The 18,101-nt window shown below is 39.7% G+C and overlaps 1 protein-coding gene across 1 annotated transcript in view; it reads left to right on the top strand.

The window, feature by feature from the left end:
- The window catches only part of camk1b (calcium/calmodulin-dependent protein kinase Ib), a 42,924-nt gene extending 26,554 nt beyond the window's left edge, over window positions 1-16,370 (top strand). Inside the window, exons 4-12 of the mRNA XM_017450340.3 lie at window positions 4,074-4,148; window positions 8,365-8,503; window positions 8,984-9,110; window positions 9,297-9,372; window positions 10,433-10,545; window positions 10,913-10,991; window positions 11,785-11,872; window positions 12,120-12,273; window positions 13,087-16,370. Of these exons, the coding sequence (XP_017305829.1) occupies window positions 4,074-4,148; window positions 8,365-8,503; window positions 8,984-9,110; window positions 9,297-9,372; window positions 10,433-10,545; window positions 10,913-10,991; window positions 11,785-11,872; window positions 12,120-12,273; window positions 13,087-13,193 (958 nt within the window). The 3' untranslated portion in view covers window positions 13,194-16,370. The remainder of the gene's footprint in view (window positions 1-4,073; window positions 4,149-8,364; window positions 8,504-8,983; window positions 9,111-9,296; window positions 9,373-10,432; window positions 10,546-10,912; window positions 10,992-11,784; window positions 11,873-12,119; window positions 12,274-13,086) is intronic.
- Window positions 16,371-18,101: the final 1,731 nt, after the last annotated feature.

The raw sequence follows: 18,101 nt of genomic DNA, 5'->3' as shown, positions 1-18,101 counted from the left end.
AGAGGAAAATGAGGGGGGAATACATTTTTCGAGCACTTGACTGCACTCATGTATCGTTAAAAAGAAAGGATGTAAGGACATCCTTAAGAATAAATCATTCCACAGCACTGATTGCAATTTAGTTTATAAGTAGGTTTTGTTGGTCTAAAATCAGAATAATGCTGTTGTACGCTTCTATTTTATTTCCCCAAAACCCAAACAACCCCAACTTGTCATTATGAGTTCTCTGTGACCCCAAGCCTTCACCACCCTACATTTATAATCCAGGACTACTGTAATATTTGAACCCTTTAGTATGTTATTAACACACGTACTGTAGGTGTGACACGAAGGCGGTGGAATGAACTGCCCCTAGATGTCCCAACAGCTGAGTCACTCGCTGACTTCAAACGACGTCTGAAGGCTTAAATTAGCACTTTCATTTTAAAAAAGTGTTGTCTGTGTGCTTTTCTTACTATATTACCTCCCCTTAAAAAGAGGGTTTTTTTTTTTTTTAAGATTGATGGTGTACTCAGTCCGTGACCTAGTAATCCAGTTTCAGAAGGTATTTATTAATAGAGACTTCAAAGCACGTCTGTAAGTCTTCCGTAAAACACGCTGACGACCTCTGTCTGTCTTAAAACTTTCCGTCACCGTCTTCATTATTGTCATGGGCTGCGTCTCAAATCGAAAACTCTGACCTCATGTTCAAAAATATTCACTAAGCTAAGACTGGTACGCAAAACAGACCTTTTTCGGCAGGTTTGAAGCCGACATGAGAGTTTTTATGTTGTTGTTTTTTTTTACTTGTAAACTGTACTCAGAAACCCAGTTGTGTTAGTACTTAAAAGTAACAGTTTAGAATAATACATAAGTATGCGATTTGAGACGCAACGCTCCTTTGTTCGGTGTAGGTACGCAGACAGGGAACTACACTAATGCAGAGTGTTAGGATAGCGAAAAGACTAAAGCAACACGTATCCTATTCATTCACGTGGCTTGTCTGAATGCGACTCTTTGTAATATTTCTAAATATTAGCGCACTTAGTCCCAAAAAATCTTTGACATTTCTAATAACATTAATCTGTCAAATAAATCAGTGAAGCAAAGACGAGATTAGTGCTACACCATGCATCGCTCCAACTTGTCGTCTTATTTTAGTTTAGCATTTCATTTGAGCTTTTGTGTCATGTATTATATACATTATTTTCTCTTTACTTGCATTTACATCACGTGTTCAGATCGTCGGTGTACACCTTGCGCTTTCCGAGGAACTGTGCCCCGTGATGACATGAATCATCATTACCACAGAATTCTGATTCGGCTTGATAATGTGTGGTTTTATTTTCTGGCCAAACAAACTGAACATTAACTGCGTATTTGTCGGTTTCTTTTGTGAGAGGAGAACAGGTTTGTGTTGTTCTGGCATGCAGCATTTCCAGAGAACATTATCTGTAGTCCTAAATGTACTTTAACGCTAACACCGTACATTTTATTTGAAGGTTTGGGAGAGAAAAGTAAATGAACACAGAATTTGAATAAGTATGATAAGCATTTTATTTAGTTAAGAACTCATTATCCATTATCCAGCTTTCTTTCTTTCTTATATGCCTCCATCTGTGTCCGTCTTTTTTTCTTTTTTTCCTCTGCCTTTCTTTTTTCTCTGTCAGTGTTACTATTTATCTTTTTGTCTTGCTTCTGTTTGTCTACTTTTCTTTTTTTTTTCTTTGTCTGTCTGCCTTTCTTTCTTTTTTTCCCCCTCATACAGTCTACCTGCCTTTCAACCTGTCCCTCTTTTTTTTATCTGTCAAGTCTGTCTTTCTTTCTTTTTTGTCACCTCAGATGAGAAGCCTCTGCATGTGTTATAAGGGAATATTGTTTTAGTTCCTTAGTGCCATGCCTGAAACCACCCACCACCTGTGGAGTCGACCCGGACCCCACGCACAGAGGGGGTGGAGAGTCAACGAGCAAGCGAGAGAGAAAGACAGAGGGAATTGACAGCATGTACAGGACGTGACCGGTGCCTAGGGGGGAGGAAAAGTTAGAGAGTGTATGTGTGTGTGTGTATTGTGAGAGAGAGAGAGAGAAAGGAATGAAAGGCTAAGTGGGCTGGTGAGTCACCTGCATGTGTCGGTCATGTTATGTGCCTCAGGCGTGTGTGGGAATCCACAAGGCAACCCAGTGAGAACCCACACATAGCTCTCTGTCTGTCTCACACTTTTAACCCAGCAGATAAAGAGAGAGTAAAAAAGAGAATGATTATGGACTGGAGCTGTAGAGGGGGAGAAAGGAATGAAGAGGTGGACAGTGATGTCACACTAGGTCATTAATAAAAACACTTGTAAATAGCAATGCTTCAAGCAAGATAGCACCTTACAAAGGATGCTAAATAATCCAAATGCCTAGACTGAATAATAGGAGTGAAAATGAAATTATTATGCATTGGATGGGGCGCCAATCCATCACAGTAACCAGATATTAGTTTTTTAGTTATTATTCGTTATTAATTATATTCTTCTCTCGTTGTTTTTCTACTTGCATGATAATCGCATACTGTATCTGGAGCCATATTCACAAAGAGTCTTATCTTACCACTAAGAGATCTCTGGAAAGTTTTAAAGTCCTTAAGACCTATTCATAAAAGTGTGAGGAACTTTTACTGAGAAGTTCCTAATCAAAGATTAAAGGTCAGGTTGCCTTTATTTATTTATTTATTTATTTATTTATTTTTACAGATGACTGAATATGAATGTCAACAGGCAAAACCTGTTAAAGAATCATTAAATATTTCAGATATATAACTATAACACCACTTCCCATGCTTCAGGGGTTTCCTCCGGGTACTCCGGCTTCCTCCCCGGTCCAAAGGCATACATTGTAGGCTGTTAGGCATTTCCAAATTGTCCGTAATGTGTGAATATGTGTGCGATTGTGCCTTGAGATGGGTTGGCACCCTGTTAAGGGTGTCCCCTGCGTTGTTCCTTGGGATAGGCTCCACCGTGAGCCTGTGTTGGATAAGTGGTATGGAAAATGAAGAATGGAAAACTATTGCACTATCCACTGGAGCCTACAATTCTTCATAATTCGCTCTTAGTGACAGAGCTGATTTGACCTTTAGACATTTTGGTTCAACACACCCATTGTTAAGAGTTTTTGCCCTAATTTTTCACGTTTATTTCTTGTGTTGGATTAGATATCCAGTGCTAAAATCTCTGGAGCTGTCTTAGCTGTATACAGTCAATCACTCTTTTCAGTCAGAACTAGGACAAGACTCATGCGAGTTCTCGAAACTCACGGGTATTGTCTCATTTCGACCGTGCTACTGTTTCAGCGTTACGTCATCTTCAGCTTGGGAGTATTTGCATCTACATTGGATGAATCATCTGTTGACTCTAAACAAATGAATCATTGATTCACAGGTGACCAAATAAAAAAAAAAACCCCAACGGAGCTATGACTAAATACCCTTTGGTCTCTTAAAATGTTGTGGGCTGTGTGTGATTTTCATACGGATCCACCAGTACTAATGTAAATACCCTGTATTTACAAGGTAAAAATGCCAATTTACACTTTAACCTCAGTCCGTTGTAGTGAAGCACGTAAATGACAAAAAAAAGTCACATTCGAACTAACTTAGCTAGCTTATGTGCTTGTCCTGGATTAGTTCATCTTCAAAAACATGAATAAACAGGAACAGGAACTGGTTTATTTGCGGAACATTATTTACATAGTGTTATGAAGAGTTTTTACACTGCGAACAGGCATTACATTACTCACTTGGTGTTTTACCCTGCTTCTGTAATACTTATGGGTCTCATCAGCTAACAGTCAAGCTAATAATTAAGTGGATCAGGTTTATATTACACTGAACTGTAGTCTGCATCTCTCAAATTTGACACACTATAAGGACGTCTACTTATAGTCATAAAAGACAACCATGCAGGAATACAGTTTCTAGGTCAGCTCCGAGCTTACTACATCAACTAACCGTTCAAAACCATTGTTTCTGCATACCGACTTCTTGAATATTTCAACGTATGGTGTGTATATTAAGGTTATTTATCTCTGTCCTTCTTTCTCATTTCTTCCTACAGGATTAAACACGCCAACATTGTTTCTCTGGAGGACATCTATGAGAACAAATCGCACCTCTACCTCATCATGCAGCTGTAAGTGAAATCTCTGTTTAGGCTGAACAGAGAGTGAGCGCATGCCTGACTTATAAAGGAAGACACTCATGATCTAGTTCAGTTGCCTCTTTTAGCCCACTATTTCAGATGACTTTTATGTTTTGAATCTTGACTACATTTTTCACAGAAGACAGAATGGTGTGTGTGCGCACGTGTGTGTGTGTGTGTGCGTGTGTGTGTGCGTGTGTGTGTGTGTGTGTGTGTGTGTGTGTGTGTGTGTGTGGTAGAGGGTTTCCACAGTCAAATGGACTAGTGCATGATCAACAATACAATACCCAAGCTTTAGATACATGCTTTTTGGTTATAAAATGTATAACAGTCTGTTTAAAGTGCAAATTCTGGTTCTCGTTTTTTTTTTTTTTTTTTTTATGAAAAAAATCAACAGCAAATGTCTGGGGGATTTTTGTTTGGTTTGTTTGGTTTATTTGGTTTGGTTGTATTGTTTCACTTTTTTTTAGGGGTTTGTTTTGTGTTTGTTTGGTTGGCTCGTGTTTTCTGGTGGTTTGTGTTTTGGCTTTTTTTTTTGGTTGTTTTTTTTTTATATGCTTGGTCGATTTGTTGTGTCTATTTGTTCGTTTGTTTGATTTGTTATCGTTGGTTGGTTGGTTTGTTTCAGTTGGGTGCTGTTTGTGTTTGTTTTTTGGCCTTTATGAAGCTTTATTTGTCAAGCTTCAATAGACATTATAAACAGTTTAGCTTCAGTTAAGCAAAGTAAATTAGTAACAACAGAAATCTTTCATCTGAACGATCCAATTCATTTTTTTTCTTCTGGAGATAATAAGCAACACTAATCATTAAAATAGTAAAAGCTTATATGTTATTACCATACAAATACTAGCATCGGGTATCCCTAGGATAACTTACTTACTTACTCAGACTCTGTGAGTAAAAATTCTCTGGTACAACATGATACTGTGTGACCTAAGCCTAGTGTACGCTGTCACACTAAGTAACATGTCATACATAATACAATTAACCTGATAAAACATCTTTACGGCATGTAAACAGCATCTTTAATAGAGAGCATGATGGAAGCTGACTATTATTTATTTATTTTTAATCTTTGTTGGTTGGGTTTTAATATAGACAAGGCCGATGTTCAATTTATCAAACAATAATTTGTACAGCCTTACTACATTGCCTAATATATTGCTTAGGCAGCACTAATGAAAGAGGGGTAATGAACAGATGAGCATGAATAGCTTTGATATTTAGCCGGCAGCTGACACTTGCAGAACACCATTACCGGATCAGGAACCCGTGACCTAATACTCTTGATCATGGCTCGATTGTAAGCCACACTCTTCCTGTCTACAATCCAAACTTCCTTGTAATATGCTTCACATAGCTCAGCACCATTAAGGAAGGCGATGGCTGTCTGATTCTGGATTGTGTCTGTGTCTAAGCAGCTTGCTAGTTCATAGCTATACATTAGCGAGAACGACTCCAAGTCAGCACTTTCATCTCGAAAGAAAACACATCGCAAGGCCATGTGTCATCGTTCGCCTCGTTCCAGCTGGGATCTCTCTAGCAAGTAGGCTCGCTGGATATGAATCTTCCTTTCGAGCTTGAGCTTTTTCAGTTTTCCAGCCCTCTTTTGATCCAGCACTGTGTTTTATTTCCTGCATCTTTTTCATCCAGATAAAAGTCAAAGCTGCGGCCAAGAGAGAAGTCGACCAAGAGAAACAAAATCCAAACGTGTGCTAAAGATAAAGATAATCTGCTGCAAAGAATAATATCGATTATATATGGATTTTATACGAAGGCATTGCTGCGTCCCAGCTCCAGGGTTTGGGGTTCGATCTGTCCTGTAAATTGTGTGAATGTTCCTGCAAATGTTTATTTTTGATACTAACGATTAATACTACACCCCCCCCCCCCCCCTTTATTGTTTTATTGATTAACCCATTTAAGTTTAGCAGAATAATTTTATTGAAATTTCAGAAATATTTATGGATTAATAATAAATAAGTGGATCACTGGTGATTATCCACTAGCTGTCTCACTAACTGAAACATTCGGATGCTAAATACTTTTTTGTTTGCCATGATTGTGCGAGATGAATCATTTTCCGTACGTGTAATCGACTCCAAAGCTTTAGGGTTGACTCAGGGAGTTGACTCTTTTTGGAATAGACCAGAGTATGCTACATAACACAGACCAACAAATCAATAACAACATTTATTATAAAGTATTTTTATTACAGAATTGTATTGATTTTGTATATTAATTGCATACCTAGTGTAATATAGTGTAGACGGTGTGTTGTTTATTCAGATTGCCCAGTATTCCCAGGATAGGCTCCGGATCCACTGTGAGCAGGAAAAAGCTGAAAAATATGAATGAATGTCTTGTAGGGAGATTTTTTTTTTTCTAATTTGCTGTACATTGAGTACAAAGACAGCTATTACGTCCTAATTGGTGGTTGCTATGTGCAACATAATATTGTTTAATAGATGATGATGATGGTGTATGCGCATCTATCACTTCTTGCCATGCTCTCTCTCCTACGTGTGATGTCAAGGCCCTTTAATTACAGACGTGCCTTGTGGACTCTCTATTGTCTCGTCCACTGAGAAATCAAGGTAAAGGCTGACAAACACACTGAAGTACACACGCAAGAGAAAACACACACACACACACACACACACACACACACACACACACACACACACACACACACTCACACACACACACTACCCGCCCACTGAGCAGCCCTGGGAGCATGTGCCCACACCTGTGTCCTCCCACCCGTCAGCTGAAATGTCACGAAAGAGGAACGGGGAGAGAAATGAGTGAAGAGAAAGAGAGAACTAACCTGCACATGGACAGTGTGTGTAAAGGTTTTGATGACAGTAGAGAGCAGGGATGATGATAATTAGAACAACTGGGAAAAGGAGGTCAGTGAAAAGGGAGGGTGGCTGGAGGAAAGAAGGCAAAGATGGATAGCTAAAAAGAGGGATAGAGAATAGAGGGAGGGTGGCATGGATTAAAGGAGCGAGGAGACTTGGAGGGAGGGGTCGACGCAGCAAAGGAAGGAAAACTGATATGGGGGAGATAGTGATGGATAACGAAAGGGATGATGAAAGTAAGAGATGATAAAGGGAAAGGTGGATAGACGAACTGATGAAGAAATGACGGAGGATGAGATTGTGAAAAGGAGTTGGTGGGGAAGATGGGTGGAGAAAGCAATGAACAGAGGGTTTGAGAAGATGATTGAGGTAGAATGTGATATATGGAGATGGGTGGAGAAAGAGAGAGATAAAGAGATGGATAGTAAAAAAGATGAATAGGGAAAGGAAGGGGAAAATAAATAGGAGGAATGGATGGATGGAGAAAAAAGAGAAAGAGTTCGAGAACGGGAGGTGATTACTTTTGTAAGTTTTGGAGAAAGCAATGGATGGAGAGATAGAGAGAGCGATGCAGGGATGGAAAAAGCGATCAGTAGGAAAATGGAGAGAATGGTCAAGAGATGGAGAAAGTGATCATTGGAAGGGTGGACAGAGCAGTCGAGATTTGGCTAGGGGGCTGGAGGGGGGGATGAAGAGATGGATTGAGAATGGATAGAGGGAGGGATGGAGAGAGAGAGCAGTTGAGATGGAGACAGGGGTGGAGATAAGATAGAGGGATGGATGGAGAAAGAAAGTGATCAGTGGAAGGATTGGCGAAGGTGGTCATGATGGAGAGGAACGGAGAGGGGTGCGGAGAGATGGATGGAGTTCAGTGGCACAGTAGAGGAGGGATTAACATACGAGCTGGAAAGTGCTGAGTCTGCCAGGTCTTTCATCTCAGCTAGAGATCAACCGTGTGTGTGTGTGTGTGTGTGTGTGTGTGTGTGTGTGTGTGTGTGTGTCCTTACGTCTCTCGCTGTCAGTCGGTTGTGTTTCTATTTCGCAGTAACTTCACTAGAGCAGATTGAAATGGGGGAAACAGATTGCACACATAATGACGCTCGATTTACAGCGAAGTAAAATCTTTCTCTGATTCACACTTGAGTTGACTTTAACCTGCGTGAGTGGAGAGTAGGAGGTGGGAGAAGAAGAAAAAAAAAAACGAGCTTAAGAGCGTCTCCTGCTGGTGAAGGAGGGCTGGAACACCACCAGCTGGTCACAAGGGTCCATGCTGTGATGCAGTCTGTCTGAAGTGTAAGTGTGTGTGTGTGCGCAGCTTCCACAGCATATTTCTCTCTTTGCAGGGTGTCTGGCGGCGAGCTATTTGACAGGATTGTAGAAAAGGGTTTTTACACCGAGAAAGACGCCAGCAAGCTCATCCAGCAGATCCTGGATGCCGTGAAGTATCTGCACGACATGGGCATAGTGCACCGAGACCTGAAGGTGGGACCGGAAAGAAGTGTGTGAGAGAGAGAGAGAGAGAGATAGAGAGAGAGAATCAAAATAAGCAAACAGTTCTCAAAGCATAAAATGAAATGAAGTGTTTTTCTCCCTGCTGTTCTAACTTTCCTATTTTATTTTGCCATCCCTTTCCTTTGCTGCTGTAATCTGAGAGGAATCTGTGTACCGTAACTAATTAACATGGCATTTATTTTCCTCTCTGGTTTCTGAGGTCACAGTTATTAGTCTTGTTAGTCTATGGGCTTAACAAGCTCATTTGTTTACATGCGGTGACGTGAAGGACGTACAGATTAATTCTTGTGCATGGCTGAACTAATTAAGCCTCTCCCTGAACATGATCCAGATCAATGAGAGAGAGAAAGAGAAAGAGAGAGAGAAAGAGAGAGAGAGGGTGACTGTGTATTTGCATGCCTCATTATGGTGTGTGTGTGTGTGGATTTTTTTTTTGTTGTTGTTGTTCAGCCAGAGAACCTGCTATATTACAGCATGGACGAGGATTCGAAGATCATGATCAGTGATTTTGGCTTGTCAAAGATCGAGGGCTCGGGTAGCGTGATGAGCACGGCCTGTGGCACTCCTGGATACGTAGGTAAGATGCGCACTAGCACATATGAAAGTTTTTAAAGCCTTTTTTTATAGTCTGTATTATTACTGTTCGATTATGAGGAGTATCCACCATACAAGTCCCTGTGTGAGTTGTTACTATAGAAACAGAAACGGCAAGATGAGCTCGTACATGTGTGAAGTGTTAATAAGTTGTTCTGTTGTTTGGCAGCTCCGGAGGTTTTGGCCCAGAAGCCGTACAGTAAAGCAGTGGACTGCTGGTCCATCGGTGTCATCGCGTACATACTGTAAGTATTATAGGTATACAACCGATTAGCTGGGTCTGGATAGTACTGTAAAGTATAATAGCTGTACATTACACTGATCAGAGATAACATGAAAACCTCTGACAGGTGAAGTGAATAACTTTGATTATCTTATTACAATAGCACCTGTCAAGGAGTGGGATTATATATATATATATATATATATATATATATATATATATATATATATATATATATATATATATATATATATATATTAGGCAGCAAATGAACAGTCAGTTCTCGGAGTTTATGTGTTGGAAAAATGGGCGGTGTGATACTCTGGGCGATGTTCTGCTGGGAAACCTGAGATCCTGGCATTCATGTGGATGTTACTTTGACATGAACCACCTACATAAACATTGGCATTGCAACACCCCTTCATGGCAACGGTACTCCCCAATGGCAGTGGCCTCTTGCAGCAGGATAGTGCGCCCTGCTACACTGCAAAAAATGTTCAGGAATGGTATGAGGAACATGACAAAGAGTTCATGGTGTTGACTTGGCCTATAAATTCCCCAGATCTCAATCCGATCAAGCATCTGTGGGATGTACCCGCTAACGTCTTGGTGCCAGATACCACAGCACACCTTCAGAGGTCTTGTGGAGTCCATGCCTCGAAGGCTCCGAGCTGTTTTGGTGTCATAAGTGGGACTTACACAATATTAAGCAGGTGGTTTTAATGTTATGGCTGATCGGTGTATACTATAGTGTACATGTGGCTTGACGCAAAGCGGAGTTACTGTTACCATCCTGAAGTTGATTATATTTTGAACAATAGTACATCCTGAAGTGTAGTACATCCAGCAGTTCGCCAACACTAACGTTGAAAAAAATGACGTCATACTGTTTATAATTCAATTTAATGTTGTGGAACGTCCAAAATCAGTCATAATGTAAATGATACAGGAACATCAAAATATACATCATGCCTTTTCATTTTTGAAAAATGCATTACATGCTGTCTCTCAGTCCCTGGTGCAATTCGGTAAGATCCAGCATCTTAAATCCTCACGTCTTTCTCGCTCTGTCTCGCTCTCAGTTTGTGTGGCTATCCACCATTTTACGACGAGAACGATGCCAAGCTGTTTGAGCAGATCCTGAAGGCCGACTACGAGTTTGACTCGCCGTACTGGGACGACATCTCCGATTCAGGTAGCAGGTTTTCCATCTTCTCACAATTCCTCTGCTTTACATCAGGCCTGTATTACTTCTGGACAGACTTTTCTCTGTCCCTCTGAACACCTGCCAAACTGCTCGTTAATAATAATAATAATAATAATAATAATAATAACAATAACAACAATGACACACTCTTGAACTTTCGATTTTATTACAACATCAGGCTTTGGGAGAACATCTAATCAAATTTGGTCGGATGTTGAAACCAGGCCAGCTTTTTTTTGTTGTTTTTTTTTTCATCCTGAGCCTGTTCTGTGTTACTCGATGACCTTACGGAAAAGTGTCAGATGCTAACTTCAAACTTCAAGGACTGAGCTGTAATTGTGATTTTTATTCTCAGCTAAGGACTTCATCATACATCTGATGGAGAGAGACCCGAACCTGCGCTACACGTGTGAACAAGCACTGCAGCATCCGTGGTATGAAATGCATGTATTTAAGTAGAACTGTTGATAGTTCATATTGGAGCTTAACCATTATTCATGTATTTATTTCATCAATACTATTTGAACCCAACCGTGTTCATAGTTCACGTTTAAACCCAGCACTAAATGCGACTAAAGAGCAGAAAATGTAACAAATAAAGAGTCGGCATTAAATATTACAATATTAAAGAAGCAGTTTTTCATTTTTAGTGCCCTCTGCTGCTTGTGCAAACCGTAACCGTTGTTTAGATGTACGTGTTCAAATAGGCAGAGCTGAGAAGCTCCGTTCTGGCTAGGGGCGGAGCTAATTTCCAGGTCAGAAGAAATTTCAACAAAAGCCTTAAATGGACAAATAATATCTAGATCAATTGCAGGGCAGTACTGAAAAATCTGTGTCTGTGAAATTGAGTGATCTAGATCCTAGATGCACCTTTAAAAATAACAACCTGCCTCTTTCAGCAAAAAGAATAATTTTGGCATTTTGACCCTAACCCTCCTTTTAACAAGAAACGTTCCCTTTTTTTTTTAGTTTCATTGACTTTCAGAGCAACACGCTATACATTACACTTGCATCTCTTGACAAAATAATTCTTCTGCTGAATATGAGTTGAATGTTTTCTCACAACAGAACGCATCGCTAATCCGGCTCGATCCAGTTCTTGTTTTCTCTCCGTCCAAGTGGCTTTAAAGCCTTTGCTTTCCTTGGCAGAAATACAGCCAGATGACTAACTTGGATTCCACTGGAGAGAACTGAAAGGATTATGTCATTTTTGTTTTGTTTTTCCAGGATTGCCGGTGATACGGCACTGGACAAGAACATCCACGAGTCTGTGAGCGCTCAGATCAAGAAGAACTTCGCCAAGAGCAAGTGGAAGGTCAGTGCCGCTGATCATCCAGTATAGTGCTTTTTTTTTCTTACATACCGTACGTGGGAAAGCTAAATGACACGATCTGTCCAAAACAGAGCTAGATTTTTAACGTAACCGAAGGATCATATGAAGCATGTTTTAATGTAATCCTGTCAGATTAAGAAGACAAGCACGGCCGAGTTGAAGATTTCCCCCTATGCGCACAGGCTTATATTTTCAAGCTCTCTCTCTCACTCTCGTCTGTCTCTCTCAGCAAGCGTTTAATGCCACAGCGGTGGTCCGGCACATGCGTCGCCTTCAGCTGGGCACCAGTCAAGAGGGACAGAGCCAGGTGTCACCCCACAGCCCCTGCAGCGAGCATCTCCTTCTGCCCGAGGGAACTGAAGAGGAAGAGGACGAGCAAAGCGGTCAGTTCCCAAAAAATTCACCTTCAAATTCCGTTCGCTGAAAAAAAAATCACATTGACTTACCGAAATATAGTCAATCTGCCAAGATGATGTCTATGTGCTTCTTTAGTTTTACACTGGCGTGATTAACTAGTTAGTTAGTTGTTAGTTAATGTAGCTAACAAGTAATCATGCTCAAACTCTATTCCCAAATATTTCTATACTTTTGTAGAGAAACATGGTACGACACATGGGAATCTCTGAAAAATAGTATGTATGGGTGGCTCATATTTTAAAATTGAATATGAAAATCATTCCACCTTCACACTTTTTTGTTTTGCTATGCAGTGTATAATAGCATACTTCTTTCTAAATGATGTTGGCAAGTCTGCATGACACTACTGAAGAACTAGATGAGGTTTGAATGGTCAGGTTTTGCTGTTAGTGCTAAACACTAAAGAGCAAGAGCTTCTTTTCTCACTCACCATTTTCCAGCAGTCACATTACTGAGAAATCCAACATAGTAGTAGAAGTGAAGACATTGGTGCAAACGCTGGCCTCAAAGTTCCAGAATGCAATGAAGCTATACGAAGCTGCATATAATTGGGAGCCTTGGAAGCTGATCTGTTTCCTGAGAGCTGGACAGATTAAAGACTAAAAAGTACTAAAGTGCTGCTGCATCGCTGTCTTTAGGTACAGATGAAGCAAGGGTTGCACCACTGTCAGGAGGTAGTCGCACTGCATTGTGGGTAATGTGTGTAAAGCAAACCGTTAACCAAAGTGAAAATGTCAAAGTAGTTATGGGGTGTACTTTCTCTGTCTACATCCTTGTAGCCTCTCAGACGGGCAATAACGGCTGCTCCGAAGACGCTTGCGAGGGGGCGGGGCACGACGGCATCCCGAACTGCGCCTTCCGCGTCCACCCGACCAGTCGGGTCTGAGCCCGTCAATCATCCTGCTGCAACCAATGACTTGACTGTCCCGTGTTTCTACTGGAGTCCTGGCACACCCCCAGTCTGGCCAGGAATACTGAGTAACTCCAGCGCTTGGCCACTAGGTGGCGCCGCAGTGTAAAGAAATCCAGGTGGGAAAGGGGGTCGCTATGCCAACAAAGGGATTCTGTTTACAGAGAGGTGAGCTCTGCCAAAGGAAGGAGAGAGAGAGAAAGAGAGCCGCATGCCGCAGCTGCATTATGGGTAATGGACTGAGATTGGACAGTGTTTTATCTTCTGTTTTACAAAACTACATTCATCTTTCTGTCTTGGAAAAAATGGCTTTAGGTGTGTTTTTAGTTGTAAAATGGGTCCAAATATATTTTGCCTCAGATCTTTTCAGCCTGCACACTAAACACAGTTTCATGTGCAATCAGCACATACGTATATACACACACATACACACACACACACACAAACACTTTCTCCTAATCATTGTGCTTAACGTCCATTGACGTAATTATTAATGCAGCTAATTAATGCTGTGCTGCACCGAAATCTAACCTGAACCTCAGCGTCAGTAACTAAAAGGTAACCTTTACATGCTTTTAGTTCTTTTTCTTTAAAAACCAGCCAGATGTCCCCACAAAATCAAAATGGTCAGACATTTCTGTCCTTTTGGGGACATTTGACCTCCACAAATATATATAAAAAATTTTTTTTGTGGTTTTATGAACCAAAGGTGAAGCTAAAATTCCCACTAGGTAATGAACACACATGGAAACGTTATTCTGGTACTGCACACACACACACACACACACACACACACACACACACACACACTGTCTGATTATTATTCTGTACAAATCATTGTTACTTGTATACATTTTGTCCATATTTTACTGTAATCAATAACGTCATATATTATTGCGCTGCAACACACCAAGTCTGCGTCATTGTTTCATAGAAGATTTCTTTTTCCACACATCAGACACAGTCTTCAGTGCCTTCGTGGTTGCAGTTGTTTGGGTTAATAATGCTTCATTGTCATCTATTCATTGTTCTGATCTGTCCGGGTGCAGGATGCTTTAAACGTATATACCGTACTATTTAGGCAAACACTGCAGCTGTTCCCTGTGTGTGTGTGTGTGTGTTTGTGTGTGTGGGGCACGCTTTTATACATCTAATGTCTAAACCATTCATGTAAACGTTTTTATATAAAACTGTTTCTTTTACTGAAGGTTTTACTCAGGGGATGATGGTGTGTTAAGGATTTGGGGTTTTAAGTAAATGGTAGAGGATTCATCGTTTAACAGATAAATATAATATATTAGTGTGGTGGCCTGGGAAAACCTGTCGCTGTGGCCGAAACTAAAAATGAATTTCACCAAGTTATCATCCTGCAAAGATCGTGTTGGGTAAAAAGTGAGAACAAAAAACAGTGGTGGCTCAGTGGTTAAAGGCTCTGGGTTATTGATGAGAAGGTCAGGCGTTCAAGCCCCAGCACTGAGAAGCTACCACTGTTGGTCCCTTGGGCAAGGTCCTTAACCCTCAACTGCTCAGTTGTATAAATGAGATAAATGTAAATCACTCTGGATAAGGGCGTCTGCCAAAAATGCCATAAATATAATAGAAATATAATATCAATATAAAACATTCAGTTTACCTACAGATAAGTGCCATTTCCTCCCACAGTGAAGGTCACGCTTTGATCAAGTTGTTGGATAATTCACGTCATAATCCTAATCCGTTTGGTTTGTAATCAGCTGTTAAAATGTCTGATGCTCCTGCACCACAGTCAGCATGCGATCTTAAAACGTAATTTTCTCTTTTTACATTTTTTATGGTAACCAGACTCTGCTATATCTTTACTCACTGAACATAACGTCGATAAAAGAAGACAGCATTGTTGTAATTTTATATCTCCACTGAACGGAGTCTTGTATTTTATCTTCAGTGAACGGAGGCGAGACCAATCAGACAGGGTTTACAGGAAAATACGTGGAATACTCGTGTCTTATTGGCTGACATCTCTGCCAAATGCTAGTGCTAGCTCACACAGTCAGTTAGTGTGAGGGGGAAAATGGATATATATATATATATATATATATATATATATATATATATATATATATATATATATATATATATATATATATATATTTTTTTTACCAGTAGAAGGATTGAAACTGAAGCACTAACATCCTCTGACGCTGAGCAGGAAATCAAGGTGTGTAAATGTCTATACGAGTTCCAGTTTACGTGAACATGATATGAGCAGAGCGTAGGAACAGATGATGTACTTTACATGGCACTGTAGAAGCTAAACCCATACAGTGTCAGCTTAGTTGTCTCTCTCCTTGGCTAGCGACACCAAACTAGCCTGGTCTCGCGTTAGATAGCCAGAAGGTTTTATATTTTACCCGTCTGGAAGTCCGACAAGCAGTGCATAAAGTCCACCAGAGGCAAGTTTTATGAGAAATTGATAAATCTTTTGTCCAATTTTCACATTTTTTAAAGCAGTTAGCCTTTACATGCAAGAAAAAAAGCATGGAAACTGTAAAAAATGTTGATGGAGAAGAATCTGGGCTCAGCCCTGGATGATTAACAGTCCAGCTAATGCCCCTAGTTGTTACAATGTCACACTTTCACATTCACAGTTAGTCACATTGTATGATTGCGCCATTTAATTATTATTTTTTTTTAAACCAAAAATCCCCGATCTAACTTTATATCATACAAGATGCTCCATGCTGCATGCTACCTTTCCTCCCAGCCACTCTCTCTTTCAGCTGATAAATACTGACAGTGAGACTTTATGGAAAGTCATTCTTAAAAATATATAGATAATATATATATTCCAATTAATTTGTATCACTTTTTGTGTTTATTAATACTGTGAAACCATGATATGGTGATTTGGACTAGATTATAATACCGTAGAATAAGTCCGTAACATCCCTAATGCAAAAGAGAAACATATTTCAATTTCAGAACTATATATAGTAGAAAATATGACAACGTCATCATGTGAAAGGTTGTCCCAGGCTGCCACGTATATTTAGACAGAGGAAATAATCTTTGCCCATGACATGGGGGTCTGTTGTAATATTTCTAACATTGGTATTGCACCACTGAACCTATATATAGGAAAAAAAGAAAGGCATTAAAGAAATTGTTGTCGTACCTCATGCGTCCCATTTGATTTGTCTCCATACACCATTTTCTGTGATACACTCATCTCCTTACTGTATACTGGACCACTTTTTTTTCCTTCCAAGCTCACCATGCTCTGTTTCACGTGATTATATCCACTTACTTTCGCTGCCACGTGAGATCCTATTCTGTTCGAACATTTTGTGAAATTCTGCTGAGATGCAAAACTAATAAAAACCACAAGGTCTATATCTGGAACAAAGGAACAACAGGGAGTAAATCGATCAATCTTTATTTTTTGAGTAGAATATAACGTCTCGCATCGTGCAAGTTTTGAATCGTCTGCCGTTCAGATGTCCAAGCAGTTCGAACCATTTCCATTTTGAATCTGAGCCATGACCTTGGCTCTTTATTCTGGGTCAGACTGGGTCCACTAGAACCTCTCTGCATGTATCCATACGTCAAATATGTAAAATATACACAGATTTCAAAATAAAAATAAATATAATGAATAAGAGACTTATATTGAAATGTAAGGTGTTTAATTTTGTTGATTACAGAGTGACAAAGTTGATTTATTTTTGCTTAGTCTGTATTTTTACTAGGGCCTAAACAAAATCGAATTTTATGTTACGTGAAATCGTTCGCTTGTGTTTTGGTTGTGAGAAATGAAGAGTTTCCTCTGTGCGCTCAGTCACCGGTGTAACCTGCGCTGTTGCTTTTCAAACCATTTTTACGTATCGATCCAAACTTCCACCAGACTTTAAAAGGTCATAAAGAGAACGACGTCTAATTGACTGAGCGCTTTTGTAGTTACTGCGCTGTACACTGGTATTTTCCAGAAATTCTTCGTATACTGTGCTAAATGGTGAGCTCTATAATGTCTGCACAAAAAGACACGAACAATTTCTGTTTTTTTATTTATATATTTTTTGGTAATTCGTAAGCTTTATTGTTACTAAGGTAAGGAAGGTAGAAGGAACAAAATTTCAAATCGAGATATTCCTTCTCTGAAACAGCAACGGTGACATGAACATGATGAAAACGATGCCGTGTGTTCCTCCGTACGCTTTCTGATATTCCTAGATGTAAAACTTATTCAAGGCTTTGTTATGTATGATGCATTGTTGCAAAAGATTTTTTTTTCCCTCTAAAATCAACATGTTTATTTGCAGGAATATTCTAAGAACATGGGTTCTCAAACGTTTTTTTTTTGCAGCCAGGAATCACTTAAAATAAGTCAATAAAATCCAAGCCGTCATATGTTTTATGAATTATTAAAATATTAGGCTCATTATTTAAATGGATACAATAATATTATAGCTATTTATTGTTTATTTGAGCATTTGATTCCTGAACTTTTCACCGTAGGAACAAGTCGACATTATTTATTTCAATGAATTCAATTGACCAGTCAAATAGGCTGAAAACTCAGTATAGGAACTCAATAAATACAACTTCGACAACTTTAATAAAATTATGCTATATTACTGTGACCCCATTTTGAGAACCACTGCTCTAGAATGGAAGCGACAATAAACCTGGACGGTAAAGCGTGGTTGTTTAATATCGCTTCGCATTTTCCATGATGATATGCCACTTGAGACAAATTGAACTGACATAAGAATTGGACTTTTCATTTTGTTTTCTTTGAATGTTTATTCTGACTTTTTCCCTACCATTTCCCTGTAGACTTGCTGCAATTTCCAAGAGTTTCCTGTTTGTCAAAAGGACTAGACATTAACTAGGACATTCTTTAGC

The sequence above is a fragment of the Ictalurus punctatus genome, chromosome 21, assembly GCF_001660625.3.
Source record: "Ictalurus punctatus breed USDA103 chromosome 21, Coco_2.0, whole genome shotgun sequence".
NCBI lineage: Eukaryota > Metazoa > Chordata > Actinopteri > Siluriformes > Ictaluridae > Ictalurus > Ictalurus punctatus.
Note: the sequence above shows the minus strand (reverse complement) of the source record. Positions and strands in the feature narration are given on the sequence as shown.